Below are 16457 nucleotides of genomic sequence, written 5' to 3'. Positions count from 1 at the left end.
TAAACATTTACAGGGCAAGGCAAAGAATACAAACAGGAAGACTGGGGGCTATACGGGAGTGGAGGGCATATCCTGTCTAAAGGAGCAGTGCTATCAGTTGCAGTCAGATGTGGGCTACTGCTGTCAAGTTATACATTTCTCAAAGAAAACACTGGCTTTACACACTGAACAATTTTAAAAGTTAAATCCAAACAAAAAAGCACATCTGTAGTCCAGATACAGTCCTGTGTATCCAATCTTGTGTTATATAGGGAGACTTCAAAAAGTTTGTGGAAAATGAAATTAAAAGTTCATTTTGGTGCAGAAACTTTTGAAATCCATGCATACTTTACCTAACATGCATCTACCATGAACTTTTCTCTCATGTTTGGCTGTGGAAGGACAAACTGCAAGTAATATTAGGTGAGATCCATGTCCAGTTGACCAAAGGTGAAATCAAGCTTAATACAGCTTGACTAACATGGACAGTGTTCTAACATTTACCCTTACAATGGATTAATTCAGTGCAGTGCTTTGAGGTTCCCGACATGCTACTTCTCACAGAAGCTGGAGAAATGATAGCGGACCAGGGAAGAATGACCTTTTGTAAAATTCTGCGAGCTTTTAACATTTGGAATTTTCTCATGTCACTGGAGATTTCCAATGATCATGAGCTCGACTTTAACAAGTAGCTTTGTTGAGATTCTCATACATTTTGATTGAAAATATTTTCCTGTTTATGGAACTAAAATGCTGTTTACATAACATCTTTTTCACTTACCCAGACTGGAATAGAGCTCTGTAATGAAAATGATCCAGAACTTACAAAGGGTTCTGATTTTGCCAGTTGAGATAGGTTTCTTAAGGTTTCTGGAGTTTCAGTTTTAGGTGAGTCCTCAAAACATTTTTCATTTTGAATGGGTACTATGGCAGGTATCTGAAGTGAAGATCCCTTTTCCACTGTTCTTATACATAATTGGGAATCAGCTTCTTCTCTATCTGGATTTACAGCTAAAACTCTATAGGCTTCATCTTGTCCATTTTCAGTGAGTTCTTGACTTTGTAACATTGTAACAATACCTCTTTTTGATAGTTCTTCAAAACCCAGTTTATCTTTTCTTTCTAATTGGTGTTTTATTGAGCACTCACTAGAGGTTGAACCACATGGTGTGCTATGTTGTACATGCACCTGATCAAACACATTAGCCTCATCAGATGAACTGCAGACTGAACTTAAATTTTCTACAGATAGCTGGAAATGAACACTTTTCTTCTTATTATGTAATATTTTGGTCTGTTCTTCAGAGAGGTAGTTCTGATTGTCCATGCCCTCAGAAGAATATCTAGCTTCCACACTAAAAATACTTGGTAGATCAACATGTTGGCTCTCCTCTTGTGAAGAAAAGTCTGAAAGAAGCTGCCGAAAAGATTGTTCAGGTTCTGCATTAAAAAAAATTATGTTATAAAACTTGAATTCAGATAATTTCTGAGTGAAATGCATATAATAAAGTGTTACTTCCTACAATTTTACTTCCTACAATTTTAGGGGGTGAAAGTCTGACCCAAACGTCAAGCCACCACTTGGGACATCCACATCCCCTATTAGAGAATCTGGATTTGACCCCAGCTCTGCTTCTGTTCCAGCTTCCATCGTATGCAGGAAGCAGCAGGTAATGGCTCAAGTACTTGAGTCCCTGCAACCCATGTGGGAGACCCAAACTGAGTCCCAGGTTCCTGGCTTTGGCCTGGCACAGTCCTGGCTGTTGTGGGCATTTAGGAAGTAAACCAGTGTATTAAAAATTTCTCTGATTTTCAAATAAATTTTAGGAGGGAATGTGCACGTGTATATACAAAGATAAGAGAGGTTACAGTCATCTTCAAACAACTCTACAACTTATATGCCATATATATTTCTCCTTTTGTAACATGCTTAATTAAGCTATTAGTGTTAATTTTTTTGCTCCTGATATGTACCTCAAATGTGTGTATTTTTATATGGACCAGGGAACTTCAGAGTCCATGGAAAAGTGAAATTAAAATATTAAAATGTAAAGTATTTCTCAACGTAAATCTCATCAACTCAAGGCATGTTTGTAAATGATGATACCAGCCATTTATTCTATCTTTAAAGAAATGAGGGTCTTGAGGAATTTATTGCTAATGTGGTTTCTTTTACATTATTCACTAAAGAATAATGTATACTCTTAAAAAAAATCAAGATTTTTTAAAAGTATTACACAAAAATGCCAAAGAGCCAAATAAGGATTGTCAGATGGCAGCCTAATGATCTCACTGAAACTCTTACAAAATTGTCCCTTTGATGAGAGGAATGAACCAGAAAATTATCATGGTGGAGAGGGACTCTGGTGAAGCTTCCCTAGTCCTTCTTCTGAAGCTTTGGCTAACTTTTCCTAATAAGCAGATAGTATCATTCTTTGGTCTTCCAGAAAGTCAAAAAGCAAAGTGCCTTGAGCATTCCAAAACCCTGTTGCCAGGAACTTTGCTCTTGCCCAGTACACTTTTGCTTTGACTGGACCACTGTACCTCCTGGTAGCCAAAGCTTTTTGTATTTGCCTTCAGAATCATAGTGAAAAGCCACATTTCATCTCCTGATCCAGTTCTTGGAAGAAATGCTTCAGGATCTTGATACCACTTATTGGAAATTTCTACTGAAAGTTCTGCTCTTGTGGAAAGCTGAAAAGGTGAAACAGTTTCAGTACTCACTGAGAATTTGTTTCACTTTTTCAGTCATAACTGTGCAAGTTGAACCAATTGAAATGTTTACGGTGTTGGCTCTTGTTCATGTTATTAACCATATTCCTCTTCCTTTAAAGCATGAACAAGATTAATTTTTTCCTTCCAAGTTGATGTCAGGTGGATATTTGTTCTTGTTTAAATTTTAGCAACATTATTCATGTTATTGATAGGGGTTCTTTCCAGACTGTTATATTTTTTAATGTCTCAAACTAGATCCTGTTCAGACATGCTATAATACATCAATAAGAATTTATTCACATGTGAAAAGGAAAACAAAAAAAGGGAAATCCATGCATAGTTTTATCATAATACATAGTTTCCATGAATTTTTTGAGGAATCCTTCTGTGTGTGTTTCTATGTGAATTGCATAAAAAAATTCTGGAAGGATGTTTAAAATTGCTAACAGTAGAGACAGGTTAAGTTGAGCAGGAGTAAACAATATTTTTAAAATCAAATTCAGTAATATAGGGGGCCAGCATTATGGTGTAATGGGTAAAGCCAAAACCTGCAGTGCCGGCAAACATATGGGTGCCAGTTCAAGTCCGGATTCTGTCCCGGTTGCTCCTCTTCCAGTCCAGCTCTCTGCTGTGGCCCGGGAAGGCAGTGGAGGATGGCCCAAGTGCTTGGGCCCTGCACCAGCATGGGAGACCAGGAGGAAATGCCTGTCTCTCGGCTTCGGATCGGCGCTGGGCGCCGGCCGCAGTGGCCATTTGGGAGGAGAATCAACGGAAGGAAGACCTTTCTCTCTGTCTCTCACTGTCTAACTCTGTCTGTCAAAAATAAATAAATAAATAAATTATACTGTTGCAAAAAATGACCTACATGAAAGATATCTGTGAGTGAGATCCTGGAAAGAAGGGGCCATCAAAGAAGGAGGTACTTTTCTCTGAAAGGTGGAGAGAACTTCCACTTTGATTATGGCCTTGTCTAAATAAGGTCGGAGTTTGTGGACTCAAGAGGCTTCCACAGCCTTGGAAGCTCATGACAAGAGCCTTGGGTGATCACTGACATCATAAATAAGGGTGTCAATTGTTAAATCAACAATGGGAGTCACCATGCACTTGCTCCCCATGTAGGACCTCCGTCCTTAATGTGTTGTACTATGCGAATTAATGGTAAAACTAGTCTTCAAACAGTACTTTATACTTTGTGTTTCTGTGTGGGTGCAAACTGTGGAAATATTTACTTAGTAGAGCTGATCTTCTGTATATAAAGATAATTTAAAATGTACCTTAATGAAGAATGGGATGGGACAGGGAGGAGGAGGTGGGATGGTTTGGGGGTGGCAGGGCGTGTATGGGGGGAGGAACGGCTATAACCCAAAAGTTGTACTTATGAAATTTAATTTATTAAATAAAAGCTTTCTATTAAAAACTAACTAAATAAATACACAATTAAAGAAACAGCCTCTAACAATGAGTACAGGGTGTGGACAGGAATTGAGACAAACCAAGAGGAGCTAGGTACAATATACAACAAAATGGATATAAAGAACTATGGGAAAAATGTATTGGATTTGACTTTCCTTTTTTCAAACTTAGCCATACATACCCTCAGTATTTTCTGTAGCAAAACTCTGAGCTGCAGCGAGAGCCAAGTCAGGGTTAGTCTGCTGGTTCAGGCTGGTATTGGGAGAATGCAAGCTGGTTCTCAGTGCAGTCAAAGAAAGTGATCTTTTGGACGATGCAGTAGCACCGTGGATTTCAGATGAGGAATATGAGGCCTGACAGAAAATAACAGAAAGGCTATAACACTGATTACGTATTAACAGTTAATAAATAATCACTACATCCCTTTGATATTATCCTTAATTACCATGTTAACATTACAATTAATTTGCTTGCTCAAATCCAGTTTTCCTTTTCATTCAATAGGCAAGAGATTTCCTAACAAAAAGGATAATTTAGAAAGGACGTTGTGAACTAACCAGGTAGTTTGGAACTTGATGAGGTAACTTTCCGACAAGTGAGAACTATGCAGAGAAGCTGGGGGTGTTGTGATGGCAGACTGTGGAAGCAGACTCGGGACTCAAAGTCAGCTCCTTTACTGTGTATGTAGGAAAACTTTTTTTTTTTTTTAAGATTTCTTTACTTATTTGAAAGAATTAGAAGGAGAGATGTCTTCCATCTGCTGGTTCACTTTGCAAATGGTCAAAATGGCCAGGGCTGGCCCGGGCCAAAGCCAAGAACCAAGAGCTTCTTCCAGGTTTCCCACGTGGGTGCAAGAGCCCAAGCACCTAGGCAATCTTCCACTGCTTTCCTGGGCACATTAGAAGGGAAGCAAGATTCAAATAGTACCCATATGGGATGCCAGCATCACACATGGTAGTTTAACCTGCTACACCTTAGTGCTGGCCCCAGAAAGACTTGTTAAATTTCATAAATCCGTATTTATGTTAAATGGTTAAAACTGTTCCATTAGTTTAAAAAATATACAAAATCCAACAAAATTAACAGTTCTCAAGCCTTTAATGGGGTCATACTCATTAGACAGAGACAATGATGCTAGGGAAAAAAAATTCAACTACATCTGTTTTCAAGCTTGGTTCCATATTAGAATCACAGTATCTGAGTACTCCCAGAGACTGATTTAATTGGTCCAGGGCATAGTCTGGACCACTGGGATTTTAAAAAGCTTTCTGTGTGACTCTAATAGGCAGCCATGGTTAAGAACTTTATTCTGGCCGGCGCCGTGGCTCACTTGGCTAATCCTCCACCTGTGGTGCCTGCACCCCGGGGTTCTAGTCCTGTCTGGGGCACTGGGCACTGGTCCCGGTTGCTCCTCTTCCAGTCCAGCTCTCTGCTGTGGCTTGAGAGGGCAGTGGAGGATGGCCCAAGTGCTTGGGCCCCTGCATCCACATGGGAGACCAGGAGGAAGCATCCAGCTCCTGGCTTCGGATCGGAGCAGCGTCGGCAGTGGCGGCCATTAGGGGAGTGAACCAATGGAAGGAAGACCTTTCTCTCTCTCTCTAACTCTGCCTGTCAAAAATAAAAAATAAAAATATTCTAAAGCTATTTTTGGATACTTACTGCAATGGAACATCTATTTTACTATACCTGGTAAAAGTCTCTGTTGTCTTGAGAAATCCCGGAGGATGATGGTGACAAACCAAAATCTGGATGTGGTTCTAAGGGTCTAAACAGTTGACGATGCAAATGTGGAAAAATGTGTTCCAATTCTGGAAAGTCAAGGTCAACTGCTGGAATTTTAAGGAAAAGAAAAATTTATTTTAAAATCAAGCCTACAGAAGGAAAAAATGTTTTATATGCATAAAACTATTTAAGATAATGCCAATGCAACAAAAATTACATTTAAATCAGCAAATGCTTTCAGATTTACTTTTTTTTTTTTTGACAGGCAGAGTGGACAGTGAGAGAGAGAGACAGAGAGAGAAAGGTCTTCCTTTTGCCGTTGGTTCACCCTCCAATGGCCGCCGCTGCAGCCGGCGCACCGCGCTGATCCAATGGCAGGAGCCAGGATCCAGGTGCTTTTCCTGGTCTCCCATGGGGTGCAGGGCCCAAGCACCTGGGCCATCCTCCACTGCACTCCCTGGCCATAGCAGAGAGCTGGCCTGGAAGAGGGGCAACCGGGACAGAATCCGGCGCCCCGACCGGGACTAGAACCCGGTGTGCCGGCGCCGCAAGGTGGAGGATTAGCCTATTGAGCCACGGCGCCGGCCAGATTTACTTTTATTAAGATCATTTCCAAGGTACAAAACAAGATAGTGACTAAAGCTTTTTGACAAACATAAACTTGTATTTCTACCAGTTCCAAAGCCTTAAAGAGGTTAATTAGGAAAAACAGGCCATGTGATCATTGCTTTGTTGTTTTTACTTAGTTTATTTCAGGATCAATATTTAAAAGAAGAAGAAAGAAAGGAGGGAAGTTTGCTATACTTTAAGCGCATTATAATCTCCAACATTCCTTTTACGGAAGATAGCTGGACAATGGTTTCACCGGTAGGAAATGGTCAAACTGACTTGAATGGTCTGATTTCTTTTTGTTTGTTTTTGTTTTTTGACAGGCAGAGTGGACAGTGAGAGAGAGAGAGAGAGACAGAGAGAAAGGTCTTCCCTTTGCCGTTGGTTCACCCTCCAATGGCCGCCACGGCCGGCGCACCGCACCGATCCGAAGGCAGGAGCCAGGTGCTTCTCCTGGTCTCCCATGGGTGCAGGGCCCAACCACTTGGGCCATCCTCCACTGCCTTCCCGGGCCACAGCAGAGAGCTGGACTGGAAGAGGGGCGACCGGGAAAGAATCCGGCACCCTGACCAGGACTGGAACCCGGTGTGCCGGCGCCGCTAGGTGGAGGATTAGCCTAGTGAGCCGCGGTGCTGGCGGTCTGATTTCTGACCACTGTACTGTCTCAGCTGTGATGGCTAACTTTGCAATGGTATTTGCTAATTAATTTCCTCCAGGTATCCTTCTTACATCAGTTGGTTCCAGAACCCCTTTCTCATTAAGTGGCCTCAATATTTTCTGTGGTGTAACTGTGCTGCCATAAAAACATAAAGCTCAGGGTCCACACTATGGTGTTGTAGGTTAAGCATCTGCCTGTGGTGCCAGCATCCTATATGGGCACCCGCTGAGTTCCGGCTGCAGCACTCCTGATCCAGCTCCCTGCTGATAGCCTGGGAAAGCAGTAGGAGATGGCCCAAGTGCTTGGGCCCCTCCACGCACGTGGGAGACTCAGAGGAAGCTCCTGGCTTCAGATAACCCAGCTCTGGCTGTTGCAGCCACTTGGGGGGTGAACCAGCAGATGGAAGACCTCTCTCTCTCTCTCTCTGCCTCTCAAGTAAATAAAGAAATCTTAAAAAAAAAAAAAAAAAAAAAGAAGAAGCTCAAACAAGTAACAACTTAAATCTAAAAATGAGGGCAGTTGTTTGGCCTAGTGGAAGATACTAGATGGAATGCAGCCCATTTATTTCAGACTGCTGATTGGAGTCTTGGCTCTTTCACTTCCAATCCAGCTTCCTGCTAATGCTCCTGGGAAGGCAACAGATAATGGTCCAAGTACTTGGGGCCCTGCCAGCCACATGGGAGACCTGGATTGAGTTCCTGGGTCCTGTTTTTAACCTTGCTCAGCCACAGCTGTTCCAAGTGAACCAGCATATTGGAGCTCTATTTATCTCAAATAAATGAAATAAAAATTGAAATTAAAAAGCATGAAAATCAAAAAGATAAACAATTTATATAAAATAATTTCTTTAAAATAACTGTACTCCACAAGTAGGTTTTTTTAGGTATCAAATTTGTTTCATTTATGTACTTGTGTATGATCTGTTGAAAGTGTGTGTGATCAGATGTAAATTCTTCCATGATAGGCATTACATTTATGAATGCCAGAAGGGTTCTGTTGCTGAGAAATGACTTACATTGAAGGAGGTATAGAACTTAAAATACCTGTTTTCTCTTCTTTACCAGTGGTAGACTCTTGTTTCCTATAGTCCATGTGCTCTGAAAATTGAGTTTAATAAAAATATTTAATTGACACTGACACTACGGTCTTTTCAATGGCATAGTATTTCCTTAGAGACATATTTTGTTAGAAAGGCATGACAGTAAATATTTGTTAAGAGACAGTACAACTGAGAAATTTGCTCCTGTAGATTTCCACTGAATGGGAAAAAGTAGTATTTATGAATACTACTCAGAGTGCTGCTGGGAACACACAGAACATCTCTGTGGCTTCCAGTCATGTTCTGAATACTAGACTGTCCAATATTTCATGAGGCATCAATACTACTTCACTTTGGAGATGTAAAGAAATAGTACAACTCCCCTCCCTTAAGCCCTCACTCCAAATGAATTAGGAAAAAAGCAATGCTTCCTGCCTCTACTGTGTGGCAATTCAAATAGTGTTAGTCTTTCAATTGTCTCCTATACTCTGCTGTTATTACCTGGATCTGTTAGGTTCAAGTCTATGTTTTCATAACTCAAAAAGCTCCCAGTAGAAACAGTTTCTGAGGATATTGGCTCAGGAGAAATCGCTTGTGTTTCAGCCTAAAAAATTAAGGTGTTATTAGACTACAATGTAGCAACTAATGTCTATAGAAATTTCAAATTACCAATCTCAGCAGTTATCAATTCTGAGCTCAGGTCAAGTGTAGAAAACCTCATAGTTATAAAGGTCAGTTGTAAAACCTTTTCATCATTGCTCAGAAAAGATTAGCCTCTCTCTCCATTTCTTTCACACTCACTCACTCACACACACACACACACACACATTTCATCCATCTAGTCCTCAGTTATCCACTGCCATCTTTATAGACACATGCATACATACATACACATACACACACACACACACATACACACACACAAACCCCAGTTGTAACGCTCATATTGTTTTAAATAATGATAGTTTTGCTTCTCAGAACAATGGAGATCATGCATCAGGTAAGACTAGAAGGTCTTCTGATGCTCAGATTTGGCTATTTTCATCATTGATCCACCTTGGTATGAGCAGATCTCAGAGAACACAGACTTTAAAATTTCAGCAAGCCAAGCAAAAGAAAATATGAAACCAAACAGCTCTGAAAACTTAGCATACAACAAGACATTACTAACCTTATCATCTGGCTTTACGATTAGACCCAAACGGGGATACTCTTCTTCCACAGCAAAACTCAATACTGCATGATTCTCTACCTCGGACTCCTTGACCTGAACTAAAAAAGATTATGGAGTTAAAACTCAAAGTGTGAGGTGCTGAGAACCAGCATAACGTGGAGGAAGGGGATGGAGAAGTATTCAGAAAACAAGACCTTTCTATAATAGAAACCAGGCTCTGAGGGTCAGGGACTAACCTGGCACTATCAGCAAGGCCTTGGCATTCCGTTGAATACCTGGCGGAGTGCCAATAGCAGATAAAGCTACTCCATGATCACAACGCACAAGGACAAAAGACCTCTTGTAGCTATGCCGGAACATGGAGAAAACCATGAATATTACCCAAGCCACAAAAACGACCAAGCATCCCCTTATCCTTGTTAACGTGAGTGACTGCTGCTGCTTCACCTATTCCAGTCCTCCCACCACCTAGATAAGAATTTTTAGGTACTCAATTGAGTTACCCCTGCTTCCTGACAATACCCAGTACTACATAGCAAAGCCCTGTTTCTTTGAACCCGCTCCCAATCACCTAATACAAGCAGAAACCACATACAGTTGTCTTTTGGTATCTGTGGGGGATTGGTTTCAAGACCCTATGTGGATACTGAAGTCCGAGGATGTCAAGTCCCTTACATGAAACAGCATAGGCTTTGCATATAACCTATGCATATCCTCCTGTATGCCTTGAATCATCTCTAGAGTGCTTAAATAATGCCTACTACAGTGTACATGCTAGGTAATTAGTTTTTGTATCATATTGTTTAGGGAATCATGATAAAAACAAGATTTTTGCTTTATAGTTGGTTGGCTCTACACACACAGAGGGGCAACTGTACTAAGTCCTGTCTGATACCCTCTTAATGGAAATGCCTTATGGTTGTCCTAGGTGTGCATCCTTCCCAACTATAACTGGTACCAAACCCCTGAACTTTGAAATGTTTTAAGTCTTTAGCTAGAAGACACAGGTAGAATAAAAGGAAAGACAAGTATCCATTGGCAAAATATAAAAAAATGATGTTTTTATTTGGAAATGTCAAATATTTTAAGTACCAAAAATTATGTCAGTTATTTCAATTTACAATTTGAAAAGCAGATGACAAAATCAGCAAAAACAGATCTCTCATCTCTTCATTCTATCAAACTATAAATACAACTAAGATATCAATTATCTGAATATACATGACAGTTAAAAGGAAATCTGGTTAAAAAATGTGAGCTAATGAAAAGGTATCTTACAGGCTGGCGCCGTGGCTCACTTGGCTAATCCTCCACCTGTGGCACCGGCACACCGGGTTCTAGTCCTGGTTGGGGTGGTGGATTCTGTTCTGGTGCCACAGGCGGAGGATTAGCCAAGTGAGCCACGGCGCCGGCCTGTAAGATACCTTTTCATTAGCTTTTCATTGAGCGAGTTATTTTATCTCCCTGAAATAATATTAGGACCGGCCCGGCGCCACGGCTCAATAGGCTAATCCTCCGCCTTGTGGAGCCGGCACCCCGGGGTTCTAGTCCCAGTTGGGGCGCCGGATTCTGTCCCGGTTGCTCCTCTTCCAGTCCAGCTCTCTGCTGTGGCCTGAGAGGGCAGTGGAGGATGGCCCAAGTGCCTAGGCCCTGCACCTGCTTGGGAGACCAGGAGGAAGCACCTGGCTTCTGGCTTTGGATTGGCGCAGTGCGCCGGCTGTAGCGGCCATTTGGGGGGTGAACCAAAAACCAACGGAAAAGGAAAGCTTTTCTCTCTGTCTCTCTCTCTCACTAACTCTGCCGCCTGTCAAAAAAAAAAAAGGTATCTTACAATTACTAAAGTAGTACTAGAACTATGTTTTGTAGGGTCAGCAAGCAAAAGCTTGTTAAATGTATGTATAAATTCAAAAGGAAGAAAATTAACATTTGTTGTCTTTGGGTGGAGAGATTAATTGATTTAAAGATTTTCTTATAACTTTTCCAAATACTCACAATAAACATAAAAGCAGCTCATTTAGAGTGCCACAGACAGAATTCACTTTGTATTTCTTTAAGAAGCAGAGTGAGAGGGACAGGCGCTGTGGCGCAGCAGGTTAAAGCCCTGGCCTGAAGCGCCAGCATCCCATATGGGCACCGGTTCTAGTCCCGGTTGCTCCTCTTCCTGTCCAGCTCTCTGCTATGGCCTGAGAAAGCAGTGGAGGATGGCCCAAGTGCTTGGGTCCCTGCACCCACATGGGAGACCCGGAAGAAGCTCCTGGCTCCTGGCTTCAGATTGGTGCAGCTCAGGCCATTGCGGCCATCTGGGGAGTGAACCAGTGGATGGAAGACCTCTCTCTCTGTCTCTACCTCTGTCTGTAACTCTTTCAATTAAATAAAATAAATATTAAAAAAAAAAAAAAAAAAAAAAGCAGAGAGAGAGAGACAAAGGAGTTCCTAATCACTGTTTCACTCTCCAAAAGTCCCTAGCAGTCAGGGCTGGGCAGGACTGGGTGGAAGTTGAGAACTGGCATCTCAATCCAGGTCTTCCACGTGGGTGGTGGGCACCCAACTGCTTGAGCCATCATTGCTGCCTCCCAAGGCTGGCATTTAGCAGAATGTAGGAGTCAGGTATTAACTCAGGTACTCTAATGTGGGATGTGGGTATCTTAACTAATAGCCAACTTCCACCTCCAGAATTTTTAAATACTATATATATATATATATATATATTTAATTTTTGACAGGCAGAGTAGACAGTGAGAAAGAGAGACAGAGAGAAAGGTCTCCCTTTGCCGTTGGTTCACCCTCCAATGGCCGCTGCAGCCGGCGCACCGCAGCTGGCACGCCGCACTGATCCGAAGCCGGGAGGCAGGTGCTTCTCCTGGTCTCCCATGCGGGTGCAGGGCCCAAGCACTTGGGCCATCCTCCACTGCACTCCCAGGCCACAGCAGAGAGCTGGACAGGAAGAGGAGCAACCGGGACAGAATCCGGCGCACTGACTGGGACTAGAACCTGGTGTGCCAGCGCTGCAAGGCGGAGGATTAGCCTATTGAGCTGTGGCACCGGCCTAATACAATATTTAATGGTACTATATTTCAATGGAAATGTGAATCATTCAGGCTTGCATTGTGGCACAGCATGTTAAGCTCCTGCCTGTGATTCTGGCATCCCATATCAGAAGGCCAGTTCAAGTCTCAGCTGCTCTGCTTCCAATCTAACTCTTTGCTAATACAACTGGAAGAGCAGGAAAAGATGGTTCAAGTACATGGGACCCTGCCACCCACGTGGAGGACCGAGATGGAGTTCCTGGCTCCTGGCTTTGGCCTGGACCAGCCTTGTTTGTTGCAGCCATTTCGGGAGTGAACCAGAGGATGGAAGTTATTTCTATCTCTCCCTCTTCTGTCACTCTGCTTTCCAAATAAATTAATCAATCTTTAAGAAAAAAAAAAAAAAATGTGGATTGTTACAAATAGACTTCAACACAAAATCTGTTGTGCTGCCAATTAACATAAAACTCATAGCTTCATATACTTCCTAAAGTATTTATTTAATTATTTTTAAAAAGATTTTGTTTATTTACTTGAGAGGTAGAGTTACAGACAGTAAGAGAAAGAGCGAGAGACAGACAGACAGAAAGGTCTTCCATCTGCTGGTTCACTCCCCAAATGGCAGCAATGGCTGGAGCTAAGCTGATCCAAAGCCAGGAGCTAGGAACTTCTTCTGGGTCTCCCATGCAGGTGCAAGGGCCCAAGCACTTGGGCCATCTTACACTGCCTTCCCAGGCCATAGCAGAGAGCTGGATCCGAAGAGGAGCAACTGAGACTCAAACCGGCGTCCTTATGGGATGCCAGCACCACAGGCGGAGTATTAAACCTCCTGGGCCACAGGGCCAGCCACCACCCTAAAGTATTTATTGAATGCAACATTTAAAACCAAAATTCCTTATTTTCTCAATAAATTTCACTTCCTTCAATTTTTTCTTACAGAAATAATACATGACTCTCATTAAACAAAAGTTACAATACATGAACATTTAAAATAGAAAGTGAGGGGCTGGCATTGTGGTACAGTGGATTAAGCTGGTGCCTGCAAATGCCAGCACCCCACATGAATGCTGGTTCGAGTCCCAACTGCCTCACTTCTGATGAAGCTCCCTGCCATTATGCCTGAGAAGGCAACAGAAAATGGCTCAACTACTCCGGTCCCTGCAACCAACATGGGAGACCTAGATGGAGTTCCTGGCTCCTGGCTTCAGCCTAGCCCAGTTTTGGCCATTGCAGTCATTGGGGAATTAATCCACAATGGAAGACTGATCTCTCTCTCTCTCACTAATTGTCTTTCAAGTAAAATAAATAAATCTTAGGGGCTGGCACTGTGGAGTAGTGAGTAAAGATGCCACCTGCAGTGTCAGCATCCCATATGGGTGCCAGTTTGGGTCCCAGCTACTCCACTTCCGAGCCAGTTCTCTGCTATGGCCTGGGAAAGTAGTAGAAGATGGTCCAAATCTTTGGGCACCTGTACCCACGTGCAGGACCTGGAAGAAGCTCCTGGCTTCTGGCTTCAGATCGGCGCAGCTCCAGCCATTATGGCCATCTGGGGAGTGAACCAGCACATGGAAGATCTCTCTCTGCCTCTGCCTCTCTCTAACTCTGCCTTTCCAATAATATAAATAAATCTTTAAAAAAAAAAAAAAAAGAGAAAACCATTTCCCAACAAAAGTAAACCTGAACCAACATTTTCTATGCATGAACAAAGATGTCTTCTCTTCATTTCTTTATAACAACTACATGGAACAACACAATGTGGGTGTATCATAATGATTTGATTACCAACAGTCACTGACATTATTTACCACTTTTCACTACTGCAAGTAACTGTACAATAAGTATCTTTTGTCTACATATCCTTGTACACAACAGTTCCACTTTTAATTTACTTATTTCTCACCTGCTTTGTCATGTTCATCACCACAGACACTGTCCTGGGCAACTGACTGAAGACAAACAAGTGGATCACAGGCCAGTGGGCTCCCAAGGAAACTTTGTTCTCTACTTATTGAGACCCTCATGGGGTCTCTGTCTTGACAAAAGTCAGGTTTACCTGGGATGAAAAAAAAAATAGATTAATTAGATAAATACCCTCTTAAGTTTCTAAAGGTAGCTAAAACTAAAATGACAATTTAGATTATGGTAAAAATCTAAACTCTGTAAGACTTTATGTAATGGGCGCCGGGTTCTAGTCCTGGTTGCTCCTATTCCAGTCCAGCTCTCTGCTGTGGCCCGGGAAAACAGTGGAGGATGGCCCAAGTCCTTGGGCCCCTGCACTGGTTTGGGAGACCAGAAAGAAGCTCCTGGCTCCTGGCTCCTGGCTTCAGATCAGCTCAGCTCCAGCAGTTGCAGCCATTTGGGGAGTGAACCAGTGGAGGGAAGACCTCTCTTGCTTGCTCCATCTCTACCTCTCTCTTGGTAACTCTTTCAAATAAATAAAACACATCTTAAAAAAAAAAAAAATAAATACTATTCTGCGGCCATGAAAGAATAGCAGGATTTTATAAAAAGGGGAAACACAGATAAAAAGAGCAAATCTATAGAAACTACAATTTGATAATCAAAATAAAAATTCAGAAGATAAGTAGGAACAAGTATAAGAAATGTGCCCAGAAAGCAAAACCAGAACAAACAGAAATGAACTACAGGAGAGAAGAAAACCTGAAAGAACAATAGAGATGAATATTTCTCAGCCGGCGCCACAGCTCAAGTCCCGGTCAGGGCGCCGGATTCTTTCCCGGTTGCCCCTCTTCCAGGCCAGCTCTCTGCTCTGGCCAGGGAGTGCAGTGGAGGATGGCCCAAGTGCTTGGGCCCTGCACCCCATGGGAGACCAGGAGAAGCACCTGGCTCCTGCCTTCTGATTAGCGCAGTGCGCCGGCCGCAGCGTGCCAGCCGTGGTGGCCACTGGAGGGTGAACCAACGGCAAAAGGAAGACCTTTCTCTCTGTCTCTCTCTCTCTCACTATCCACTCTGCCTGTCAAAAAAAAAAAAAAAAAAAAAAGAGATGAATATTTCTCAACTTCATTTTTATCATCACCCCCTTGGGGCCTTTTTAGATTCCTCCCCCATTGCCTCTACCCTTGTGATATTTTAATTACTATAGATATACTGTATATGTTTGTCTTTGTACATAAAAAATTTTTTTAACCTAACCTCTTGTGAGAAGTAAGACCTTTGTTAAAAATGACCTTTGTTAAGGTCATCCAACTTTCAAATAAAAACTATTCCACAGAGAAATTACTGTGAACTCCATGGAAAATTATATTGAGAGGTATTTAATAAAAGTATTAGAAAAACAGGCATTCTATAGAAACTTTAAGCAATGAAAAAATTTGAGACACTACAGGAAAGTAACTCTTACAAAATGGAAATATAATCACAATATACTAATTGTCATAGCCATGAAAAATGTTTATGCAACATCATGATGATAATTTAGCTTAATTTCTGCTTTAATTCATTGTATTTATGAACATAAATACAAGACACACTTATATAAATTGAAAAATGATGGCCTCTGTAGAATGAGATCAAGGGGTGAGCAGGGACAGGAAGAACTGCTATTCATGTTATAACTTTTAGCATTATTTATCTTTTTGAGAGCTCCCAAGAGCACATGAGAAGGACACTTGGTAGTTCAGGAGTTTACTAGACCAAAGCCAGGTCATGAAGGAAGGAATAAGATCCTAAAGGGGGGCCAGCACTGTGGTGTAGCTGGTAAAGCAACCGCCTACAGTGCCAGCATCCCATATGGGCACCGGTTCAAATCTCGGCTTCTCTACTTCCAATCCAGCTCTCTGCTATGGCCTGGGAAAGGACTGGAGGATGGCCCAACTCTTTGGGTCCCTGTACCCACGTGAAGAAGCTCCTGGTTTCTGCTCCTAGCTTCGGATTGGCCCAGATCTCGCTGTTGCAACCATTTGAGGAGTGAACCAGAGAATGGAAGACAGTCTCTCTCTCCCCCCATCCCTCCCTCTCTGCCTCTCTGTAACTCTGCCTTTCATAAAACTAAATAAATCTTTAAAAAAAATAGTTTGTGGAGAAACCACTGAGGTTTAAAAAAGAAAAAAAAAAAAAGATCCTACAGGTTTGATAGGTGAAGTAGGGACCTTGACTTAGAGT

The 16457-nt window shown here is 42.1% G+C and overlaps 1 protein-coding gene and 2 non-coding genes across 26 annotated transcripts in view; all 3 read right to left on the bottom strand.

Annotated features, from left to right (window-relative positions):
* CEP295 (centrosomal protein 295) overlaps positions 1-16457 on the bottom strand; it is a 58802-nt gene that overhangs the window by 2885 nt on the left and 39460 nt on the right. For all 24 annotated transcript variants that reach the window (XM_070076743.1, XM_008262602.4, XM_051850061.2 and 21 more), the window contains 7 exons: positions 14236-14388; positions 9307-9407; positions 8637-8739; positions 8140-8193; positions 5794-5936; positions 4289-4460; positions 761-1419 (listed from right to left, as the gene is read on the bottom strand). In XM_070076743.1, the coding sequence (XP_069932844.1) occupies positions 761-1419; positions 4289-4460; positions 5794-5936; positions 8140-8193; positions 8637-8739; positions 9307-9407; positions 14236-14388 (1385 nt within the window). The remainder of the gene's footprint in view (positions 1-760; positions 1420-4288; positions 4461-5793; positions 5937-8139; positions 8194-8636; positions 8740-9306; positions 9408-14235; positions 14389-16457) is intronic.
* LOC127485247 (small nucleolar RNA U2-30) lies at positions 8827-8896 on the bottom strand. The gene has a single exon (XR_007912383.1). It is a non-coding gene; the product is annotated as a small nucleolar RNA U2-30 (small nucleolar RNA).
* LOC127485250 (small nucleolar RNA U2-19) lies at positions 9108-9188 on the bottom strand. Its single transcript, XR_007912384.1, has one exon. It is a non-coding gene; the product is annotated as a small nucleolar RNA U2-19 (small nucleolar RNA).

The sequence above is a fragment of the Oryctolagus cuniculus genome, chromosome 1 (genome assembly GCF_964237555.1).
Source record: "Oryctolagus cuniculus chromosome 1, mOryCun1.1, whole genome shotgun sequence".
Lineage (NCBI taxonomy): Eukaryota > Metazoa > Chordata > Mammalia > Lagomorpha > Leporidae > Oryctolagus > Oryctolagus cuniculus.
This window is presented reverse-complemented; position numbering and strand designations above follow the sequence as displayed.